General features: G+C 49.6%; 1 protein-coding gene across 3 annotated transcripts; it reads left to right on the top strand.

The window, feature by feature from the left end:
• The first annotated feature begins 5,324 nt into the window (after nt 1–5,324).
• On the top strand, nt 5,325–17,994 carry NRSN2 (neurensin 2). Of its 3 annotated transcripts, none has more exons than XM_025469613.3 (3): nt 5,325–5,646; nt 14,008–14,202; nt 16,315–17,994. In XM_025469613.3, exons 2-3 carry the CDS (start codon nt 14,017–14,019, stop codon nt 16,738–16,740), a joined length of 612 nt encoding a protein of 203 aa, XP_025325398.1. In that variant the 5' UTR covers nt 5,325–5,646; nt 14,008–14,016; the 3' UTR covers nt 16,741–17,994. The 3 variants fall into 3 exon arrangements, with proteins under 3 accessions (XP_025325398.1, XP_025325397.1, XP_025325399.1); XM_025469612.3 differs by lacking the exon at nt 5,325–5,646 and adding an exon at nt 9,995–10,203; XM_025469614.3 differs by lacking the exon at nt 5,325–5,646 and adding an exon at nt 10,350–11,036.
• The last annotated feature ends 1,364 nt before the right edge of the window (nt 17,995–19,358 follow it).

Genomic DNA, 19,358 nt, shown 5'->3' with positions numbered 1-19,358 from the left:
TGGAGAGAGTGAGGGGCCCGGACAAAGGGAATTGGGTTGCTGGCCCTACCTGCACCTGGGTTCCTCTGGTGTCCCCTGACCTCAGGAGGGGGTCTCTTCCTTCCCCCTCCCACCCCACGCCAGCAGCCCTAGCCTCAGGGCCGCACCCTTTCCAGGCGGCATCAGTTAGAAACTGCAGCCTCAGCCCTCCAGTAACTGCAGATCCCTCTTCTGGTCGAAGCTGGAGAGAGGGAGGTTGTAGGTCTTTTTGCCCTTCAGTATGCTGCCGCCACCGCTGTTGTCAGACAGTGCCTGGCTGGGATAGTCCTAGATTGCTGTGGCACTTTGGGCAGGGTACTTTTGCAGGCCTCAGGTCCCCATATGTAATGCTGGGGAGGGGAAAGTAAGAACAGAAGGGAAACCATTTATTGTTACTTGCTTCTTTCCATTTCAGAAGGAAATGGATTCTGACCTGGAAAAGGTGGGGAGAGACCTGCTTGTGTGGACTCTGGGGACACCTAGAGGCTGAAAGGAATAGGAAGCGTTTGAGGATGGGGCTGGGGTGTGTCCCACTCCAATCTCACTTGGTTCATGTAGTCACTCATCCATGGCTTCCCAGACCTGGGGTATTTAAACCATCTTGGTTCCAAGGCTTTAAGTACACCTGTACACCAAGGTGTTGGTTATTTTTGCTGGGTAACAAATTTCCCCAAACTTCTCAGTCTAAAACAACAGGCATTTATTGTTCCAGTCTCTGCCGGCCAGGTATCCAGGCGTGCCTTAGCTGAGTTCTCTGCTCAGACTCTCACAGGGCCGCATCAAGGTGTTGACTGGACTGCCTTGCTTTCTGGAGCTCAGCCTCCTCTTCCAAATACATGGTTGTGGGGGCAGAATTCAGTTCCTTGGGGTCAAGTTCACTCTGGGTTCCTCCCTGCTGTCAGCTGGTGCCACTCCTGAATCCAGAGGGCTACTCCCAGTGTCTGTCTTCCCAGTGTTCTCACAGAATGGCACCTTATTTTGCCAAGGCCAGGAAGAAGAATATTTCTGCAGCTTCCAGTTGCTTGCCTCAGGGAAGGCTTGCGTTAATTGACTGATTCATTGATTCATTGATTCATTCATTTTTTAAAGTAGTCTCTATGCCCAACATGGGGCTACAACTCATAACCCCAAGGTCAAGAGTCACATGCCCTACTGACTAAGCCAGGGAATGCTCTCTTTTAAAGGGCTCAATTGATTAGATCGAGCCCACCTAGGAAAGTCTCCCATCTGATTGACTAAAAATCAACTAATTTGGGACCTTATCACATCTGCAAAATCCCTTCACCTTGGCCATATAACGTAACCAAATCACAAGAATGACCTCCATCATACTCACTGGTCTCACCCCCATGGAGGGTAGCAGGTTATGTTGGCATGTACCAGCGGGCGGGGATCTTGGGGCCATCTTCGAATGATGCTTAATATAGCTGTATATATGCTATATATGCTCAAGTCCATATCTCCATCCTGATGTTGCCAGACTTGTGTCTAGTTGTCTCCTTGTCATGTCCACTGGGATGTCTAATTGTCACCTCAAACTTGGCATGCCTAAACATGAATTCTTGTTTCCACGGTGCTTCCTTTCCCCACCCCGCATCTTCACATCTCATGTGACTAAAAGACCAACAACCTGTTGGTCATCCTTAGCTCCTCTTTTTCCCAATAGCTTCATATCCCTTGTTCATGTTGGCTCTACTTTCAAAATGTATCCTGTGTCCAATCACTTCTCATGGTCCCCCCACTCCCTGCCCACCTGCCACCCATCTCTTGCCTGGTATCCTGAGTCAGCCTCCTCACTGAACTCCTTGCTTTCTCCTTTGCTCCAATCACAGTCTTCTTGTCCAAATAGCAGCCAGAGGGATAGGCTATAAATTAGACTATGTCCCACCTCTGCTCAAAACCCTCCATTGGCACCTATCTCATTCAGACTAAAAGCCAAAGTCCTCAGCATGGCCTGCAAAATCCTATATGATTTGGTTTGTAGCCCACTATGGGATTCACCTCTATTGCTCTTTCCTTCCTTTGCCATACTGTAGCCACACTGGCTTCCTTGATGTTCCTTAAAACTACCAAACACATGTCCACTTCAGCCCCTTTTTTTTTTTTTTTAAAGATTTTATTTATTTATTCATGATAGTCACAGAGAGAGAGAGAGAGAGAGGCAGAGACACAGGCAGAGGGAGAAGCAGGCTCCATGCACCGGGAGCCCGACGTGGGATTCGATCCCGGGCATCCAGGATCGCGCCCTGGGCCAAAGGCAGGCGCCAAACCGCTGCGCCACCCAGGGATCCCTTCAGCCCCTTTTTTAAAAAAAGATTTTATTTATTCATGATAGTCACAAAAAGAGAGAGAGAGGCAGAGACACAAGCAGGCTCCATGCAGGGAGCCTGACGTGGGATTCGATCCCGGGTCTCCAGGATCACACCCTGGGCCAAAGGCAGGCACCAAACCACTGCGCCACCCAGGGATCCTCACTTCAGTCCTTTTGAACAGCCCTTTGCTGTTCACTCTGCTGGAAATGCTTTTTTTTTTTTTTTTTTTTTTTAGATTTTATTTATTTGAGAGAGAGAGAGGGTGAGAGAGAGCATGAGCAGGGGGCCAGAGGAAGAGGAACAAGCCAACTCCCCACTGAGTGGGCAGCCTGATGCGGGGCTCAATCACAGGACCCTGAGATCACAACCAGAGTGGAAGGCAGACACTCAACCAACTGCACTACTTGGGCGCCTCTGTTTGAAATGATTACTACCTCCGAATTGGCTCTCAGGATTCAAGAGTGGCACCAGTTGACAGTGGGGAAGAACACAGGGAGGGACCTTGACCCCAAGGAACTGAATTCTGCCCCCACCACCATGTATTTGGAAGAGGATGCTGAGCTCCAGAAAGGAAGGCAGTCCATTGGATCTTGGTTCCAGTGTCACTACCTCAAAAAGGTCTTCCCTGATCATTCTTAAAAAGTAACACACATCCTTACACTATCCTCTTATTTGCTTTCTTTTTTTTTTTTAAAGATTTTATTTATTTATTCATGATAGTCACAGAGAGAGAGAGAGAGAGAGGCAGAGACACAGGCAGAGGGAGAAGCAGGCTCCATGCACCGGGAGCCCGACATGGGATTCGATCCCGGGTCTCCAGGATCGCGCCCTGGGCCAAAGGCAGGCGCCAAACCGCTGCGCCACCCAGGGATCCCGCTTTCTTTTTCTTAATAGCATTTATCATTGTGGTATTTGTCATATGCAGTTTTAATTTTGTAATTCTCTCTAATTAGTATGTCAGCTTCTCAAGGGAGGAATGGCTTCTACATGGGATTCCTTGCCTTGGCTCATTCAGTCACTCATTTACTCACCTATTCAACAAACGTTTATAAAGGGCCTGCTTTTGCCAGGCTCTGTGCTGGGTGCTGGTGTACAAAGGTGAAAAAGACAGACATGGCCTGTCCTCACTGAACTCAGTCCTGAGGAGGAGAAAGACATAACCAGAGCGATGGAAGTACATTGATGGAGATGGATGTGGGATTGGGGGAACACAGAGAGGTACTTAATGTGGACATGGAGCAAGGGCATAGTTAGATCACTTCATGGAGACAGTGATGTTTAAGCTGTGACCGAGACCCTCAGTAGGTTGTTGTGGTTTTATTTTTTTTATTTTTTAAAAAGATTTTATTTATTCATGAGCGAAAGACACACACACAGAGGCAGAAGCAGGCTCCCTACAAGGAGCGCCATGTGGGACTCGATCCCAGATCCCAGGATCATGCCCTGAGCCACCCAGGCATCCCAGTTGTTGTGGTTTTAGAACATAGCTACAAGTTCTCTGACATCCTTCCCATAAATTTACTTCTTCCTGAGACCGGGCTGGCCTTTGTGATCCACTTGTAACCAGTAGAATGTAGCAGAAAGATGCTGTAGGTTTCTACATGAAAATACCAAATAAGAAGTCCACGTCCTTAAGATCATCATGCAATGAAGAAGCCCAAAACATGGGAGGAGCTCTGTATCCGTGCTCCAGGTGATGCAGGCACCTCCCCTTGTATCTGCCCATGCCCTAAGCAAAGGAGAGTCCAGGTGATTCAAGCCCCCAATCATTCAAGCCACTCCCAGGTGAAACAGCCTGAGGGGTCTTTTGAGAACAAACATGACCAGGATGCCTTGTTGGCTCAGTGGGTTAAGGCTTTGACTCTTGGTTTCTTTTTCTTTTTCTTTTCTTTTTTTTTTTTTTTTTTTTTTTTTTGACTCTTTGTTTCTATTCAGGTCATGATCTCAGGGTTGTGAGACTGTGCCCCATGTCCGGCTCTGCTCTTAGAGGGGAGTCTGCTTGGGATTCCCTCTTCCTCTCTCTCTGCCCTTCCCCTCACTTTCTCTCTAAAAATAAATAAATAAGGGGCATCTGGGTGGCTCAGTGGTTGAGCATCTGTGTCTGACTCAGGGCGTGATCCTGGGGTCCTGGGATCGAGTCTGCATCAGGCTCTTCGTAGGGAGCCTGCTTCTCCCTCTGCCTATGTCTCTGTCTCTCTCTGTGTCTCTCATTAATAAATAAATAAAACCTTTTAAAAATAAATAAGGGGATCCCTGAGTGTCTCAGCAGTTTAGCGCCTGCCTCCAGCCCAGGGCGTGATCCTGGAGTCTGGGATCAAGTCCCGCATCTGGCTCCCTGCATGGAGCCTGCTTCTCCCTCTGCCTGTGTCTCTGCCTTTCTCTCTCTCTGTGTCTCTCATGAATGAATAAATAAAATCTTTAAAAAAATAAATCTTAAAAAAAAAAAAAGAAATGTGACTAACTCTGAAACCTTTCAGTGGTTCCCCATTACCCTCAGGATGAATGCTAAGATTCTTGGCATTCGAGGCCTTTTACAGTTGCAGCTGTACCCTAAAACTCTGCCTCAGCCATGCCAGTTCACTCCCCATAACAATACCCTCCTAGGCCATTTGTCTTTGCTCTTGTTGAGAAATTACAGGGAATTTGGGCTAATCATCTTGCCTTTTGAGGTCTTACTTTCCCCATGTAGGCAGTTAGGTGGTTGGACCAGAAATATTTAAGACCATATCCAGTCTGGCATTCAGGGAGCCTATGAAAAGGAGGGAGAAAGCTGCTTGCAGCCAAACCTGCCTATCTAGCTTCTTTTAGGTTGCCTAGCAATGGATGCCAAACATCTCCCCATTCTAGGAGGTTTCTTAGCAACCCAATTTCTCACCCTCAGTTGTTTTCAGGGTTTTCTGTTAACTAAATGAATCTTAAGTTCTGTTCTTTCCCTTCCAAGAAAATCTGCCGCCAAGGAACTCTTTGGAGACCTGGATCTCATTGGCCAGAACTAATCACATGTTTTTTTCTGACTTCAAGGGAACTAGGAAATGTATGTGATGCACATGGAAATTTGGTGAGCAGTCTATGTCTCTACCACAGGATTGAAATAAAGCTTCCTTGACAAGCTGACATACGAGCAGAGATCTGAGTAAAGCCAGAAGCTAGCCATGCAGATATCTGGAGAAGGGTCAGTAAAAGCAGAGAAACAAGTACAAAGGCTCTGACACCTTAAGATGGGAGTTCGCCTGATGCACTTAGTTCATTCAAGGATTCCGGTGTGGCCGGGGTGGTGAGTGGTAAGTGAGGAGATGGAAGAAGAGGAGATCACTAGGTAAGTAAGGTTGTGGGGGAGGGGCAATCGCGGGTCCTAGTAAGACTAGTTTGGGGTAGTCATTGCTGTGTAACAAATCATCTTTCAACTTACTAGCTTAACACTGTTTTATTATCTCCTGAGATACTGTGGGTTTATAGGATTTAGTGGGATAGTTATTCTGCTCATGTGACATCATCCGAGGGCCCAAGTGGGCTGACATGTCTGAGATGACTCACTCACACCATGCTGTCCAATACAGTGTTTTGTGCTAGCTGTGGGCTGGAGGTTTGTCCGGGGCTGTCAAACCCCAGCTGGGGCTGGAGCACCTGCATGTGGCTCTCTGTGTCGCTTGGGCTTCTTTAAAGGCACGGGGACTGGGCTCCAAGAGGGAGCTTTCCAGAAGGGAGTGTTCCAAGAGGCAGGGAAGAAGAAACTGGTCTTCTTGAGAGCTAAGTCCAGAACAAGCACAGCGTTGTTTTTGCCACCTTTGGTTGGTTGAAGCAACCGCCGTGCCAGCTCAGATTGAGGAGAAATAAACTCCACCTCTTGAAGGGCAGAGTGACGAAGAGTTTGTGGCCATATTTAATCTACCACAGTTTTCTCCTTTTATCCTGAGTAAGATGACATGTCATTAGAGGGTTTTGAGCAGGCAGTGAGACTCCCCTGTGAGAATCTGAGGCATGCATTAAAGCTCACTGTGGCACAATGTAGAGAAGAGACCACTAGGGGGCAGGGCAAAAGCCCTAGATGAAAGAGAATGGATCTAAGACGACGGTTATGTTCCAAGTGGGGCCCTGGCTGACCCACTGACACCTGACTGTCCAATATGATGGCACTAGCCATATGTGGCTATTGAAACTTAAAGTAATTAAGGTTAGGAAGTGCCTAGCTGGCTCAGAGGGTAGACCATGTGACTCTTGATGTTAGGCGGTGAGTTCAAGCCCCACTTTGGGTATAGATAGAGCCTACTTAAAAATAAATAAGTAAATAAAGTAATTAGGTCAAATGAAATTTAGAATTCAGTTCATCAGTCTTACTAGCCACACTTCAAATGCTTAATAGCCAAATATGGCCAGTGGTTCCTGTTTAGGCAGCACACACAGATCTAGACCATTCCCATTGTTGGAGAAATTTCTATTGGATAGCACTGGCTTAGTAAACCTTCTCATCTCTTACAGGGTTCTACATCTAAAATCTTTAACTACAGAGTCCCACTCTCTGACCTCAGGCTCCCTTCCTTCCCATCTACCTATTTTTGGACTTCATTGAGTTCCTCTGTCTGGAATTCCTGCATCTTCTACAGATCCATCTGCTCTCCTCCTGAGCTGCATTGGCATCCTTCCTTACTGAGCCAGGATCCATCCTGAGGTTCATTATCAGGTCTATTTTCTCCTCTGCTCTCTGCATCCACATTCACCCCCTCTTTCTGCCCCACCTGTCCAGGAGCTGGGGTTCCAGTGGCTTCCTTCATTCCCATTTCTCCTGACACTGCCAAAGAAAGTCACAACCATACATGCTATTGTCTCTACAGATCCTGGCCTCAAAGCCATCGGAGCAAATTCAGATTCTGCCACATTGTGTCTGAATGACAGGTTGGTGACCTCAGGCAAGTGACCTCATAAGGTCATTGAGAAGATAAATTATGCTGGCACACAGGAAATGCTCAGTATGTGACATCTGTCACCACCACCGCCACTATCATTATTGATTATTCCAAATCTTTACTACCCTTTGAAAAGATTGTAGTAAACTATACATAACTTAAAATTTATCATTAGCACATTCACAATGTTGTGCATCCAGCACCATTATCTAGTTCTAGATTATTTCTATCACTCTAAAAGGAAAACCATGAAGCAATAACTCACCTTTCCTTCCTTCTCCCAGCCCCTAGGAACCACTAACCTGTTTTCTGTCTGTGGATTTTCTGACTCTGGCTATTTCATATATGTGAAAACATACAATATGTGGCCTTTTATGTCTGATCCACCACCCTTTTTAAGCCTCCTTTTGAACTAAAACCTTCCTCTTTCTTTCTTTCTTTTTTTTTTTTTAATAATTTACATTCTAAGTCAGTGCTACACCCGACATAGGGCTTAAACTCACAAACCCAAGATGAGGACTTGCATGCTCCACTGACTGAGCCAGCCAGGCACCCTTAAAACCTTCCTCTTTCTTAATAGGTGATGCTTCTTATTTTTCTCCAGAGCATTCAATTTATCAGATGTCTTGTCACTCAATTCCCTACCCTCCTCACCTATAAACTAATGTAACAATAATAGTAGTAGTGACAACAATCATTTGTTGGGGTCTTACTCTGTGCCAGGTGCTTCAGTAGGGGTTTTATATGCATATCTCATTTCACTCTTATAACCTTCCTAAGAAGCAACCACTAATATATCTATTTTATGGTCAGGGAAACGGAGGCTTAGAGCAGTTAAATCATGTAAGCAGTGAGTGGCAGAACCAAGATTCAAACATGGATCTGTTACATGCAGAGTTCAACTCATAACCACCACATTGTATCTCTTCTTGGTGGCCACCCTCCTTCTTCCCCCAGCTCTCAGAGGACACTGGATCTTTCCTGTGCTGGCCCAAAGCCCATCCTTCCTGTACACCTGACCTCATCCCTTCCCATTGCCTCTAGAACCTCATCCATCCCCTCTCCCATATCATCAGAGCTGAAACTGATTCAAACCATTGTGGACTGGAATCATCTGGTTGCTTCTTCACTCATCTGATGCCTAAAGTGGGATGACTCAAAGGCCAGTCTCAGCTGGGACTGGTAACTTCATGTAGAACTCTCCATGTGGTTTCTGCTTCTTCACAGCACAGTGGCCTCAAGGTAGATAGACTTCCTGCATGGCTCCTCGGGTCACCAAGAGCCAGAGTTCTAGGGGAGGTGCATGTCCTCTTATGTCCTAGCCTTAGATGTCAGAGCATCACTTGCCCCATGCAGCCATCAGCTCATGCAAGATACAAAGAGAGGGTATGTAGATTCCCCCCTCTCCTTTGGAGAAGTGCTAAAGAATTTGTGGCCATTTTTAAAACTAGCACAGGTTGTTCCCAATCTTTTCTTATTCCTGTAGTTCATTTTACCCCCTACCATCTCTTGGAGCCATTCATTTCTCTGCAAGGTCCACTAGGCTGACATAATTATCTCTGATGTGGAGATTCCTCACTGGTCTCTCTGCTGCCACTCTGGAGCATTCTATCCTGCATCCAGAGGGATCTTTTCAGTGTGCAGTTCAGATCACATCCCTTCTTCAAATGCTTCCATGGTTCCCCATGACTCTTGGGTTGAACTGCAAACTCTTTTCCTTGGCTTGTTAGGCCCTGAAGGGTGTCGTGTATGCCTGCTTATCCAGCTTCATGTCCTGTCACCACTTGAGGCCTTTAGTTCTGGGCACCAGGACTTCCTCTTTCTGTCTCTGTCTGTCTCACACACAGTTAAATGAGTGATTAATACATGGAAAGCACTTAGACAAGCCCTTTGCACATAATGAACATCATATATTTCTTATTATTATGAGTCTATGTTCAGTAAATATTTATTGAGTGGCCTACTCAATGCCAAGCATGACATGACGCGTCGGGACACAACAGTGAATGGAAAAAGATATGGCTTCATCTTGCAGTTTATTGGTCTCTGTATCTCCAGCCCCAGTACATGGAGAGGCAGAATGGATGTTCAAGGCATGAAGGTATGTTTGTGCAATGCTGTTTGATGAAGTTCAGAGCAGTGCAGTGACTTTCCCAAGACCACACAGCAAGTGTGGGACAAAACCAAGGCTGTGGGCACAGGACAAGAAATGAAGTAGACACAATTATCTGGCAAGGGTTGGCTCTCTGCACACGCTGCCCAGGGCAGACCTGAGGGTAGGTTAGAGACCAAGGGAGGCTATCTCGTTTGTTCCTTCCAGAGAGGAAAGGAAACTACTCTCCCAACCCCTCCTCCCTAACCTCAACTCCCTTCTCAAGATAAGAGGGGTTGACCCTTAGCCAGGTCAGGGGGTCAAAGAGGGAAAGAGAATGGAGAGAGGATAGGGGACTGAGTAAGAAGTAGGGGGCTCCCGAGGGAGAGGGGGCTCAGCCATGGGTCAGAGACCAGAATCTGTGGAGCAGATGGCGGCTCAGCAAGATGAGCGTTTGTGTACTGGGTTAGGGACTCCGTGGAGGGAATGGAAACCCATAGAGGGGGCCGAGGATGCAATGAGGAAGTGACGGCTCAGTGACGGCGAGGGTCTTGGGTCAGAGGGGTGAGAGATGGAGGGAGCGATGGAATGTCGGATGAGGAGTTTGAGGGACCGAAGGAGGGGGTGCGTTCCGGGGAGGCCGTGGGGTTTCCGCGAGCGGTCTGGGGCCTCAGAGTGAGAAGGAAACTCTGGAAGGAGACAGGGGCTATCCATCCTGCAGGGGTCCGCAATCTGCAGAGCCAGCCCTTGGGGCGGGCGGGTGCCCCCCTCTTACCCCCGTATCACCCCCGCCCCCGGGCTGCGGCGCAGGCGCCGACAAAAGCAGCTTCTGCTCGGCTCTCGCTCTGGCTCCCGCTCGGCGGAGACAGCAGGCGGAGAGGTGAGCTCGGCCCTGACCCCCACCCCGCCTTCTCCCGGGTTCCGGGGAGCCCCACCTCAGCCCGCATCCCCAGCCCGGCCGCGTCCAGCCTCGGACGGGGCGGCGGCGCCCGAGCCTTGGTGTGCCCTGGGCTTTGGGAGGTGAGGTCCCAGAGAAGTGGCAGGGGGCAGAGATCTCACCAGCCCCATCTCCCGGAGACACCTCAGTGCCGAGTGGATGCGCAGAGGCTTCAGAGGACGAGACGCTACCCACCTCTTTGCTAAAAACCTATTCCCACCCTCCGTGCCTCAGTTTCCTCCTGGGGGAAAGGCGGCTGTTGATCTGGACCAGGGGACTGGTGGGCCGGTCAGAAACAGTGGTGCGGTGTAGAGCGGGAGGAACTGGCCCCCCAGCAGGGCGCCCCTTCACGGAGCCAGGGCAGCCCGGGCCACTGGAGTGGGAGGGCCTGGGGGTCTGGGAAGGAGAACTGAGGCGGCGCAGGCAACAGATTCCATCCGTCTTCAGGCCCTCGCGCCTGTCACCTTCGCCTACTCCTCCCTCCCCTCGCCGCCGCCGCAGTCTCCCCCCTCGGACCCTGCGGCCCCCTCCTCTTCCCGCTCCTTTCACACCGAGCTCCTCCCTCCTCCTGCCCAAGGACACCTCCCCAGCGGTTTCTATGGCAACCGGCGTCCCGGGTACCCGCAGCGGGGTCCGGAGCCTCCTCTGTCCCCCTCCCCCTGATCGCCGGACCCGCTCCCCGCAACCTTAACTCGGGAGGAGGAGGGGCCAGGCCGAGGGGGAGGCGGCGTCAAGGTCACCTTCCTTCTCCAGTCCCAGCGAGATCCAGTGACGAGGTATAGTTAGGGGAAGAGGGACCGTGAGCTGCAGGGGCAGGAGCTGGCCCAGACCAACAATTCCTGAGCCTCTCTTCCCTGCTCCCTCTCCCCTCCTAGGGTGTTTAACGAATAGTCGCTGCTCTAACGCCGACGGCCCCCGCCCGCACTCACCCTGCGGACCCCCGGGAGCCTCGCGGGCGCCGGGCCGGGGCGGGTCCCGCACTGGCCACACCCCTCGGGGCCCCGCCCACCGGCCTCCGGGGCGATCCCCGCTCCCTCCCGGGACCGCGCGTCGGCTTCTTCTCTTTCGTTTTTGGTCTCTGCCTTTTCCCATTCACTGTCCAAAAATATGTAGTTTTTGTCTTTTCCTTTTATTTTCTTTTTCCCCCGAGTTGTGGGTGAGGGTTGTGAAGAGCCGCGATTTATTTATAGACAGGCTTTTAAGAAAAGCACTTCTGGCGCTTGTGTGGATCCGTGGGGGCTCCAAGGGTCGCCCCAGCACGCTTTGGCTGTGTGTGTGTGTGTGTGTGTGTGTGTGTGTGTATCTGTGGAGTGTCTTTGTGTGTGGTGTGTCTGTGTGTCTGTTTCTCTGTGCTACGTGTGTCTATCTGAATATGTCTCTCTGTGGTATATGTGTGCCTGAGTATTTCTCTGTTAGGTTTGTGTATCCGTGTTGGTGTGTGTCTCTGGTGTGTATGTGCATCAGTCCATGGTATGTCTCTGATTTGTGTATGTATATGCCTGTCTGTGCTGTGTATGTGGGTGCTGGTGAGTGTCTCCATGCAGGAAATTGAAGGCCGCATCTGATTGGAAGTTAGAGGGGGGTCTAAAAATTTGTCTTATCCTTCGGTGTAAGTGCATTGCTTTATTTTTATTTTTTAGAGATTTTATGTATTTAGTGAGACAGAGCCTGTGAGCAGGGGTTGGGGTAGAGGGAGAGGGAAAGAGAGAATCTCAAAATGCACCCCCTGAGTACTTGGGGGCTTAATCTTACAACCCCTGAGATCATGACCTGAGCTGAAATGAAGAGTTAGAAACTCAACCAACTGAGTCACCCAGGCACCACGCTCACTGCTTTATTTTGTTTGAAACTGTTCAGGGGTGCTGACACAGGAGCCCAGTCCTTCACCAGTGCAAACACACACACCCTTCCCATACCCACCCTTCCCCTCATCCCCTACTTTGGTTGTAGTCCTATCTGCCTATGGATACACAAGTATCCATTACCAAGTTTTCAGGTCTCTGTGAAAAGAGAGATTTTTTTTTTTTAAGATTTATTCATTCATTCATGAGAGACACACAGAGAGAGGCAGAGACATAGGCAGAGGGAGAAGCAGGCTCCATGCAGGGAAGCCCAATGCCTGACCCAATCCTGGGACCCCGGGACCACGCCCTGAGCCAAAGGCAGATGCTCAAGGGCTGAGCCACTCAGGCATCCCGAAAAGAGAGATTCTTAAGATTAGTGGTTGCCAGAGGCAGGGCAAAATGTGTGAAGGGGGCCAAAGGTACAAACTCCAGTAATAAAATAAATAAGTTACAAGGATATAATGTATAGCATGGTGACTATGGTTAATAATACTGTATTGCATATTTTAAAGTTGCTAAAAGAATAGATCTTAAAAGTTCTCTCATAGGGAAAGAAATATATTGGTAACTAGGTACAGCAACAGATGTTAACTAGGTTTCTTATGGTGATCATCACAAATACCAAATCAGAGATCCCCGGGTGGCACAGCGGTTTGGTGCCTGCCTTTGGCCCAGGGCGCGATCCTGGAGACCCGGGATCAAATCCCACATCAGGCTCCCGGTGCATGGAGCCTGCTTCTCCCTCTGCCTGTGTCTCTGCCTCCCTCTCTCTCTCTGTGTGACTATCATAAATAAATAAAAATTAAAAAAAATGTTTAAAAAAAAAACAAAAAACAAATACCAAATCATTATGTTGTACACCTGAAACTAATATGCTTTTTGTCAAGTATACCTCAATAAACAATGTATTCTTAAAAAAGGAGGGGTTCTTAGATAGGTTTCCCTAGAAAGCTAAAAACCCTTGAACCTAAGAGGGCTCCTGACTTTCACCTCCTCTGGAGTCAAGATGACCTGGGGTTTAGAGGTTGTGGCCTTGTGAGGGGCAGCCCTGGGGAGGGATTTTTTAGAACCTTGCACCTGGGGAAGTTGTCCTGATTGGGCAAGTGTCAGCCATGATGACAGTTATCCCCAAGAATACCAAAAGAGGGGAAGATTTTGAGAGGAGATGGGGGATGAGAACCTCTTACTCCAGATATGGGACCCAAAAAGTTTAGGATAAAAGTAATAATGAAGAGAGGGACCTGGGTGGCTCAGTTGGTTAAGCATCTGCCTTCAGCTCAGGTCATGGTCCTGGAGTCCTGGGATTGAGTCCCACATCGGGCTCCCTGCTCAGCAGAGAGCCTGCTTCTCCCTCTCCCTCTGCCTGTTCCCTCTGCTTGTGCTCCCCTCCCCTCTCTCTGTCAAATAAATAAAATCTTTAAAAATAATAATATTAAGAAATTATAGTAATAGTAATGACAACTGGTACTATTTCTTGGCCTCACATATGGTAACTGTGTGAAGCAGGTGTGATTATTAGCTGCTTTACAGATGAGGAAACCAATTTTTGGAAAGGGGAAGGCACTCGCCTAAGGCCACACAGCCAGGAAGTTGTGGATCTGGGATTTCATCCTGACAGTCAGACCCCAAAACTCACAGTCCTAGCCACTGGGTGGCCTCCAGACTAAACAAGCTTATTTATTGGCATCTACAAATGTCAAGCACTGGCCTTAAGAGATCCTATGCACTGACTCATTCACAGTGTATGTGTAGAAAGACAAATCAGTATCTAGAAGACCAGGCTGTATTATGAGTGTGGGTTACCTAAAATGGGAGGAAAAGTAGATGACACACAAAGATTCAGGGGCCTGGGAGGGTCTCACGGATCGCTCCCGCTGTCCACTGCAACTTTCTTCCCCCACAGAGATCCACGATGCCAGACTGTGACCGTTCCTGCAGCTGTAGCCGCGGCCCCAATGTGGAAGATGGCAAATGGTATGGGGTCCGCTCCTACCTGCATCTCTTCTATGAAGACTGTGCAGGTACAGCCCTCAGTGATGACCCTGAGGGGCCTCCTATTCTGTGTCCCCGCCGACCCTGGCCCTCACTGTGCTGGAAGGTAAGGCCAGAGGAAGAACAACTTTTGTGATTTCCTGTGGCTGCAGGGAGGAGATGGGATCAGTGGATAGAAAGAAATGGGAAGGTCGGGGATCCCTGAGTGGCGCAGCGGTTTGGTGCCTGCCTTTGGCCCAGTGCGCCATCCTGGAGACCCGGGATCGAATCCCATGTCGGGCTCCCGGTGCATGGAGCCTGCTTCTCCCTCTGCCTATGTCTCTGCCTCTCTCTCTCTCTCTCTCTCTCTCTCTGTGACTATCATAAATAAATAAAAATTAAAAAAAAAAAGAAATGGGAAGGTATAGCAGGTAGGAGTCTTGCACATGCAAGCAACCACAACAGCAACAAAAACCCAGTTAGGGGGCACCTGGCTGACTCAGCTGGTAGAGCATGTGACTCTGGATCTCAAGGTCGTGAGTTCAAGCCCCACATTGGGCATGGAGCCTACTTAAAAAAAACTGGCAAATGGCTACTGTTAAGTCATTCAAACCCTTACAAATTTGGGGCACCTGGCTGGCTCAGTTGGTAGAACGTACAACTCTTGATCTCAGAATTACAGGTTTGAGCCCTACACCGGGTACAGAGATTACCTAAAAATAAAATATTTTTTTAAAAAATTCAAGCGGGTTAAACAATAAAGGGAAAATGTAGGTCATTTTATTGAAAAGACCAGAGGTTGAGCAACTTCAGACAAAGGTCAATCCAGCGGTTCAAGATTTCTCTTAGTCTTCAGCCCCCCACCCCACCATGGTGCCCCTACTCTGTGACTCATTTAACTTCAGGATCTACCCACATGTTCCCCAGGTAGTTGCTACCATGCTGATCTTCAGTGTTTCACTCCACACCATCTACAGGAAATCAGAATTTCCTCCAGTATTTCCTTCAGAAAAGAAGCAATGCTTTCCATTTCCAGTCCTGCCGAGCATTGCATTGGCTCTGATTGGATCACATGCCTTTCTCTGAACTAATTACGGTGGCCAGGGGGCTAGTAAACACTGACTGGCAGGAAGTGGGCTTCATCTCAGTTAAATCTTACTGTGGCTTCACAATGATATATTGAGGTTCCGTTGCCAGGGCAGTCGAAGACATTAGAGAAACAGTGTCTATAACTGCCAGGGAGAGTGGTCAGTGAGGGCTCACAGTGTAGGGAAAGGTGACAGTAAGCTGAATCCCTACAATGGGCACAGCTCTTTGCAAATACTGTAAGGGGACTGAGGCAGAGGGTCCTTCCTCTCTGCTTTCAAAGGGCTTCATTCTAGAGGGGAGGCAAAGTGCCAAGATACGTAGAGTGAATGCACAACCTCAGGACAAATGATCAGAGAGGAAACGCTCTCGGTACCTGGGGTGATCAGGGAAGATTCTCCGGAGAGGGTGAGTATGTATTTTTAAATTTTGAGTATCTTCTAATTGCCAGGCACTGTGCTAGGCTCTTGAGGACAGAGAATTTAAGATGTGGTTGGTCCCTGTCCTCTAGGAGCTTCTCGCTGTAGTTCATTTAGTCATTCTGCAAACATTCACTCAGCTGTGGCTCTGTGCCAGTGCCATGGGGATCCAGACTGTGTCTGTTCTCATGGCTCTCCAGGCTCTCATTCCAGCAGGGCAGGCCGACCTCACTCCCGTAGTAATGAGAGTACATGTTCAAGTGTGCACCAGGGGGAGTGCACTGAAGAACAAATGTATGCAGGTTTGTACAAATGCAAAGCAGGGGACCCTGACCCAGTCCCAGGGGCATCCTGAGAGGCTTCCCTGAGGAGATGAGGTTTGAGATGAGGTCTGAAGGATGTGTAGGAGTTATCTTGACTGAGAAATAAGTAGATGGGACAGAGAGATGAGACGGGACCCAAATAACAATGGAGGAAAACTCAAGGTAGACAGAAAAACCCACTAAGTGGGAGCTAGAAAGGACATTCATTGACCAAGGGGCCTCAAGATTCCAAATAGAACCTGACAGCTGTGCCCTTCATCAGTTAGATCTTAGAAGATGTGTTCTGTGAATCCCCTGTGATTCCTATCTCTTAAAGTTAGACCAAGGTGTTACCTTTAAGTCCAGTTGGGATCACCTGGGGGGCCCCCCGGCCAGCCCTGGCTACCTCCAAATCTGTCTGCCTGTCTCCAGATCAGTCTGTCTTCGGGGACCCTGCTTCTGCTGCTGGGTGTGGCAGCCCTGACCACCGGCTATGCAGTACCCCCCAAGCTGGAGGGCATCGGAGAGGGGGAGTTCCTGGTGTTGGATCAGCGGGCAGCCGATTACAACCAGGCTCTGGGCACCTGCCGCTTGGCAGGCACAGCACTCTGTGTGGCGGCTGGGATCCTGCTGGCCATTTGCCTCTTCTGGGCCGTGACTGGCTGGCTGAGCCAGGACATGAAGGCAGAACCCTTGGACCCCGACGCTGATGGCCACGTGGAGATCTTCGGGGATGAGCCAGAACAGCAGCTGTCGCCCATCTTCCGAGACGCCAATGGCCAGTGTTGGTTCTCACCACCTGCCAGCCCCTTTGGGCAATCGTCTGTGCAGACCATCCAGCCCAAGCGGGACTCTTGAGCTGCCCACAAGGCCAGAGGAGGAGCCAGACCTGGGTCTGGACCATTCCTCTGTCCCACCACACCCTGCCCTCCAATTGTGTCACTAACTTCTCACTTTCAGTGGGGCCCCTTCCACTTATGCCCCCAGAACCCTAGGTCAAGAGAGTCTGGAGCTCAAATCCCAGTGCCCCTTCCCAAGGATTGGGCCCCAACTCATCCAAAATGCCAACTTTTCCCAAGTCCTCCCAAAACTTCCCACCTAACCCTCCTTCCCAAGACCCTTCAGGAGCAGAAAACATCCTCCTTGATCTATCCCCATCTATCCCCATCCACTCTGTGTGACCCCGGGCAAGCCACTTATCCTTTCAGACCATCAGTTCCTGTCTCTGTACTATGAGGGGTTTGGATTAGGTTCTAGAGTTCCATGACTTTCCTCTTCTCCCCAGCTATGAGCATTACTCTCCATAGACAAAGTTGGGGGGAGGGGTAGTGGAGTCTTTCTCATCCCCTGACCCCTTCCTATGTCAGCTGCTCCAGGATGCCCGAGGATGGGTCAGAAACATTCACTTGGACTTCACCTCCAGGATGGTGCAAATAGTCACCTCCCACAGAAGGTTTTCTATGTGTGCTTTGGCATCAGAGCCCCTCCGTCCCACCCATCATGGGCTATGATTAGCCTCAGTTTACAGATGAGGTGGCTGAGGGAGGCTGGCCGTCTGCAGGAATTTGGACCCACATCTTCCGTCCCCTCTTGGGCCAACTCTTGTTCTACAGCTGGAACAGGGGGCCTTCTGGACACTTTCCTGGCTTCCAGGGAACCTCCAGGAGTGGAAGATGGTTGATCCAGAGAGCCTGGTTGGAGGCCTGATGGTCCTACATGGCTCAGAAGATACTTTGAACATGCATTTAAATGGTCTCTAAGAGCCAGGGGTAGGAGAGCTGGGATGTCTTTGTCCCTCGATATTCATTCCCCTAGAAACCATCATCCACAAGTCCTGAACTTACCCTGTAACAAATGTGTCCTACTGGGGGTACCAGCACCTCCATCCAGCAGGCTCTGCAGCCAGACACATCATCTCCATTCATCCCACGAGGGGGAGCTCCAAGATAGCTGGAGAGAGGCGCCGCTGCACCCGGCCCAGGTCCCACCTCCGGCCTGGAGGGGTCTCCGTTCCCCTACCAGGCAGGCACTACTGCCCCTGTGCCCCATGCCCCTTCCCCATCCTGCACACCTTCAGTCTTACCTTCCCTTTCAATAAACAGCTGGGATGGATACTGACTTTGCTTCTTTTCTCCCTACGTGCCACGAGTAGAGAGGAAAAAGACTATTGGGAGCTCCCACCGTGTGCTGGGTACTTAAATCCACTATTTCTCATTAGCTCCTCATGATCACTCTTTGAGAAAGGGGACTATTATCTTCATTTTACAGATGAGTTAACTAGTGGTCAGAGAAATGACCCAAGGATGGATTTATTATTTTTTTAAAAGATTTTATTTATTTATCTGAGAGAGAGAGAGAGAGCACACAAGCAGGGGAAGCCGCAGAGGGAGAGGCAGAAGCAGGCTCACCACCCAGCAGGGAGCCTGATCCGGGGGCTCAATGTGGGGGCTCCATGCTGTGGGGCTGATGCTGTGGGGCTGATGCAGGACTCCATCCCAGAATCCTAGGATCATGACCTGAGCAGAAGGCAGACCCTAAATCGACTGACCCACCCAGGTGCCCCTCAAGGATGGATTTAAACACTAACTTATTGGAAAGGAAATTTCTCCACCATCTTGACAACCTACTGTCCCATCCCCAGGGGGATGTGAAGCCTGGAGTTCTGGAAGAGGGAGTCAGAGCCAAAGCTGGGATTTCTTCCAGAGCAACAAGAACACCTAACCCCCATGAGCACTTACCAGAGGCCAGGCCCTCTTCTCAGTGCCTTACAGACACAAATTCATTCATTTACCCTCCTAACAACTTATGAGGTGAGGACTATCATTCCCAAACCTGGCTCCCAGATGGCAGGTTTGTATTTCCAGCCGTGTTCACCTGCATGTTGAATCCCAGCTCAACTATCCCAAAATGCTCCCATCAACCCTCCCCTCCCGCCCCACCCCTGCTATGTCACTCACCCCTGAGAAGGTGGTAGCTCCAACTCCCTGCTGGCTCTCTAAGCCAAACCCTCAGAGCCATCCTTAGCTCCTGTCTTTCCTCACCTTCCGAATCCAACCCAGCGCCTAGCCAACCTTGCAAATGCGGCCTGACCTGGCCACTTCTCTCCATCATCACAGCTTCTTCTTGGCCTGAGCCACCATCGCCTCTCACTGAGATTATTACACCAGCTTCTCCCTGGTCTCCCAGCTTTCCCCTTCGTGCTCCCCCCACCCCCGAGTCTAATCTTTGCAGTGCTCTAATTAGGCAGATCCATGTATAACCAAAGTTAGGTCATGCCCTTCTCTGCTCGGCACCTCCCATGGCTCTCACCTCACACAGTAAAACCAAAATGCTCTGTGGCTGTAAGGCCTTACCTGATTTGCTGACACTACTTTCTCCTTTTCTTCGCCTGTGACCTTGACTCCCTTCCTGTCTCCTTTCCCACGGGACCAGCCTCCTTGCTGTTTCTCCCACATCAAGGCCAGCTCCTGCCTCAG

This window comes from Canis lupus, chromosome 24 (assembly GCF_003254725.2).
Source record: "Canis lupus dingo isolate Sandy chromosome 24, ASM325472v2, whole genome shotgun sequence".
NCBI classification, from domain to species: domain Eukaryota; kingdom Metazoa; phylum Chordata; class Mammalia; order Carnivora; family Canidae; genus Canis; species Canis lupus.
Note: the sequence above shows the minus strand (reverse complement) of the source record. Positions and strands in the feature narration are given on the sequence as shown.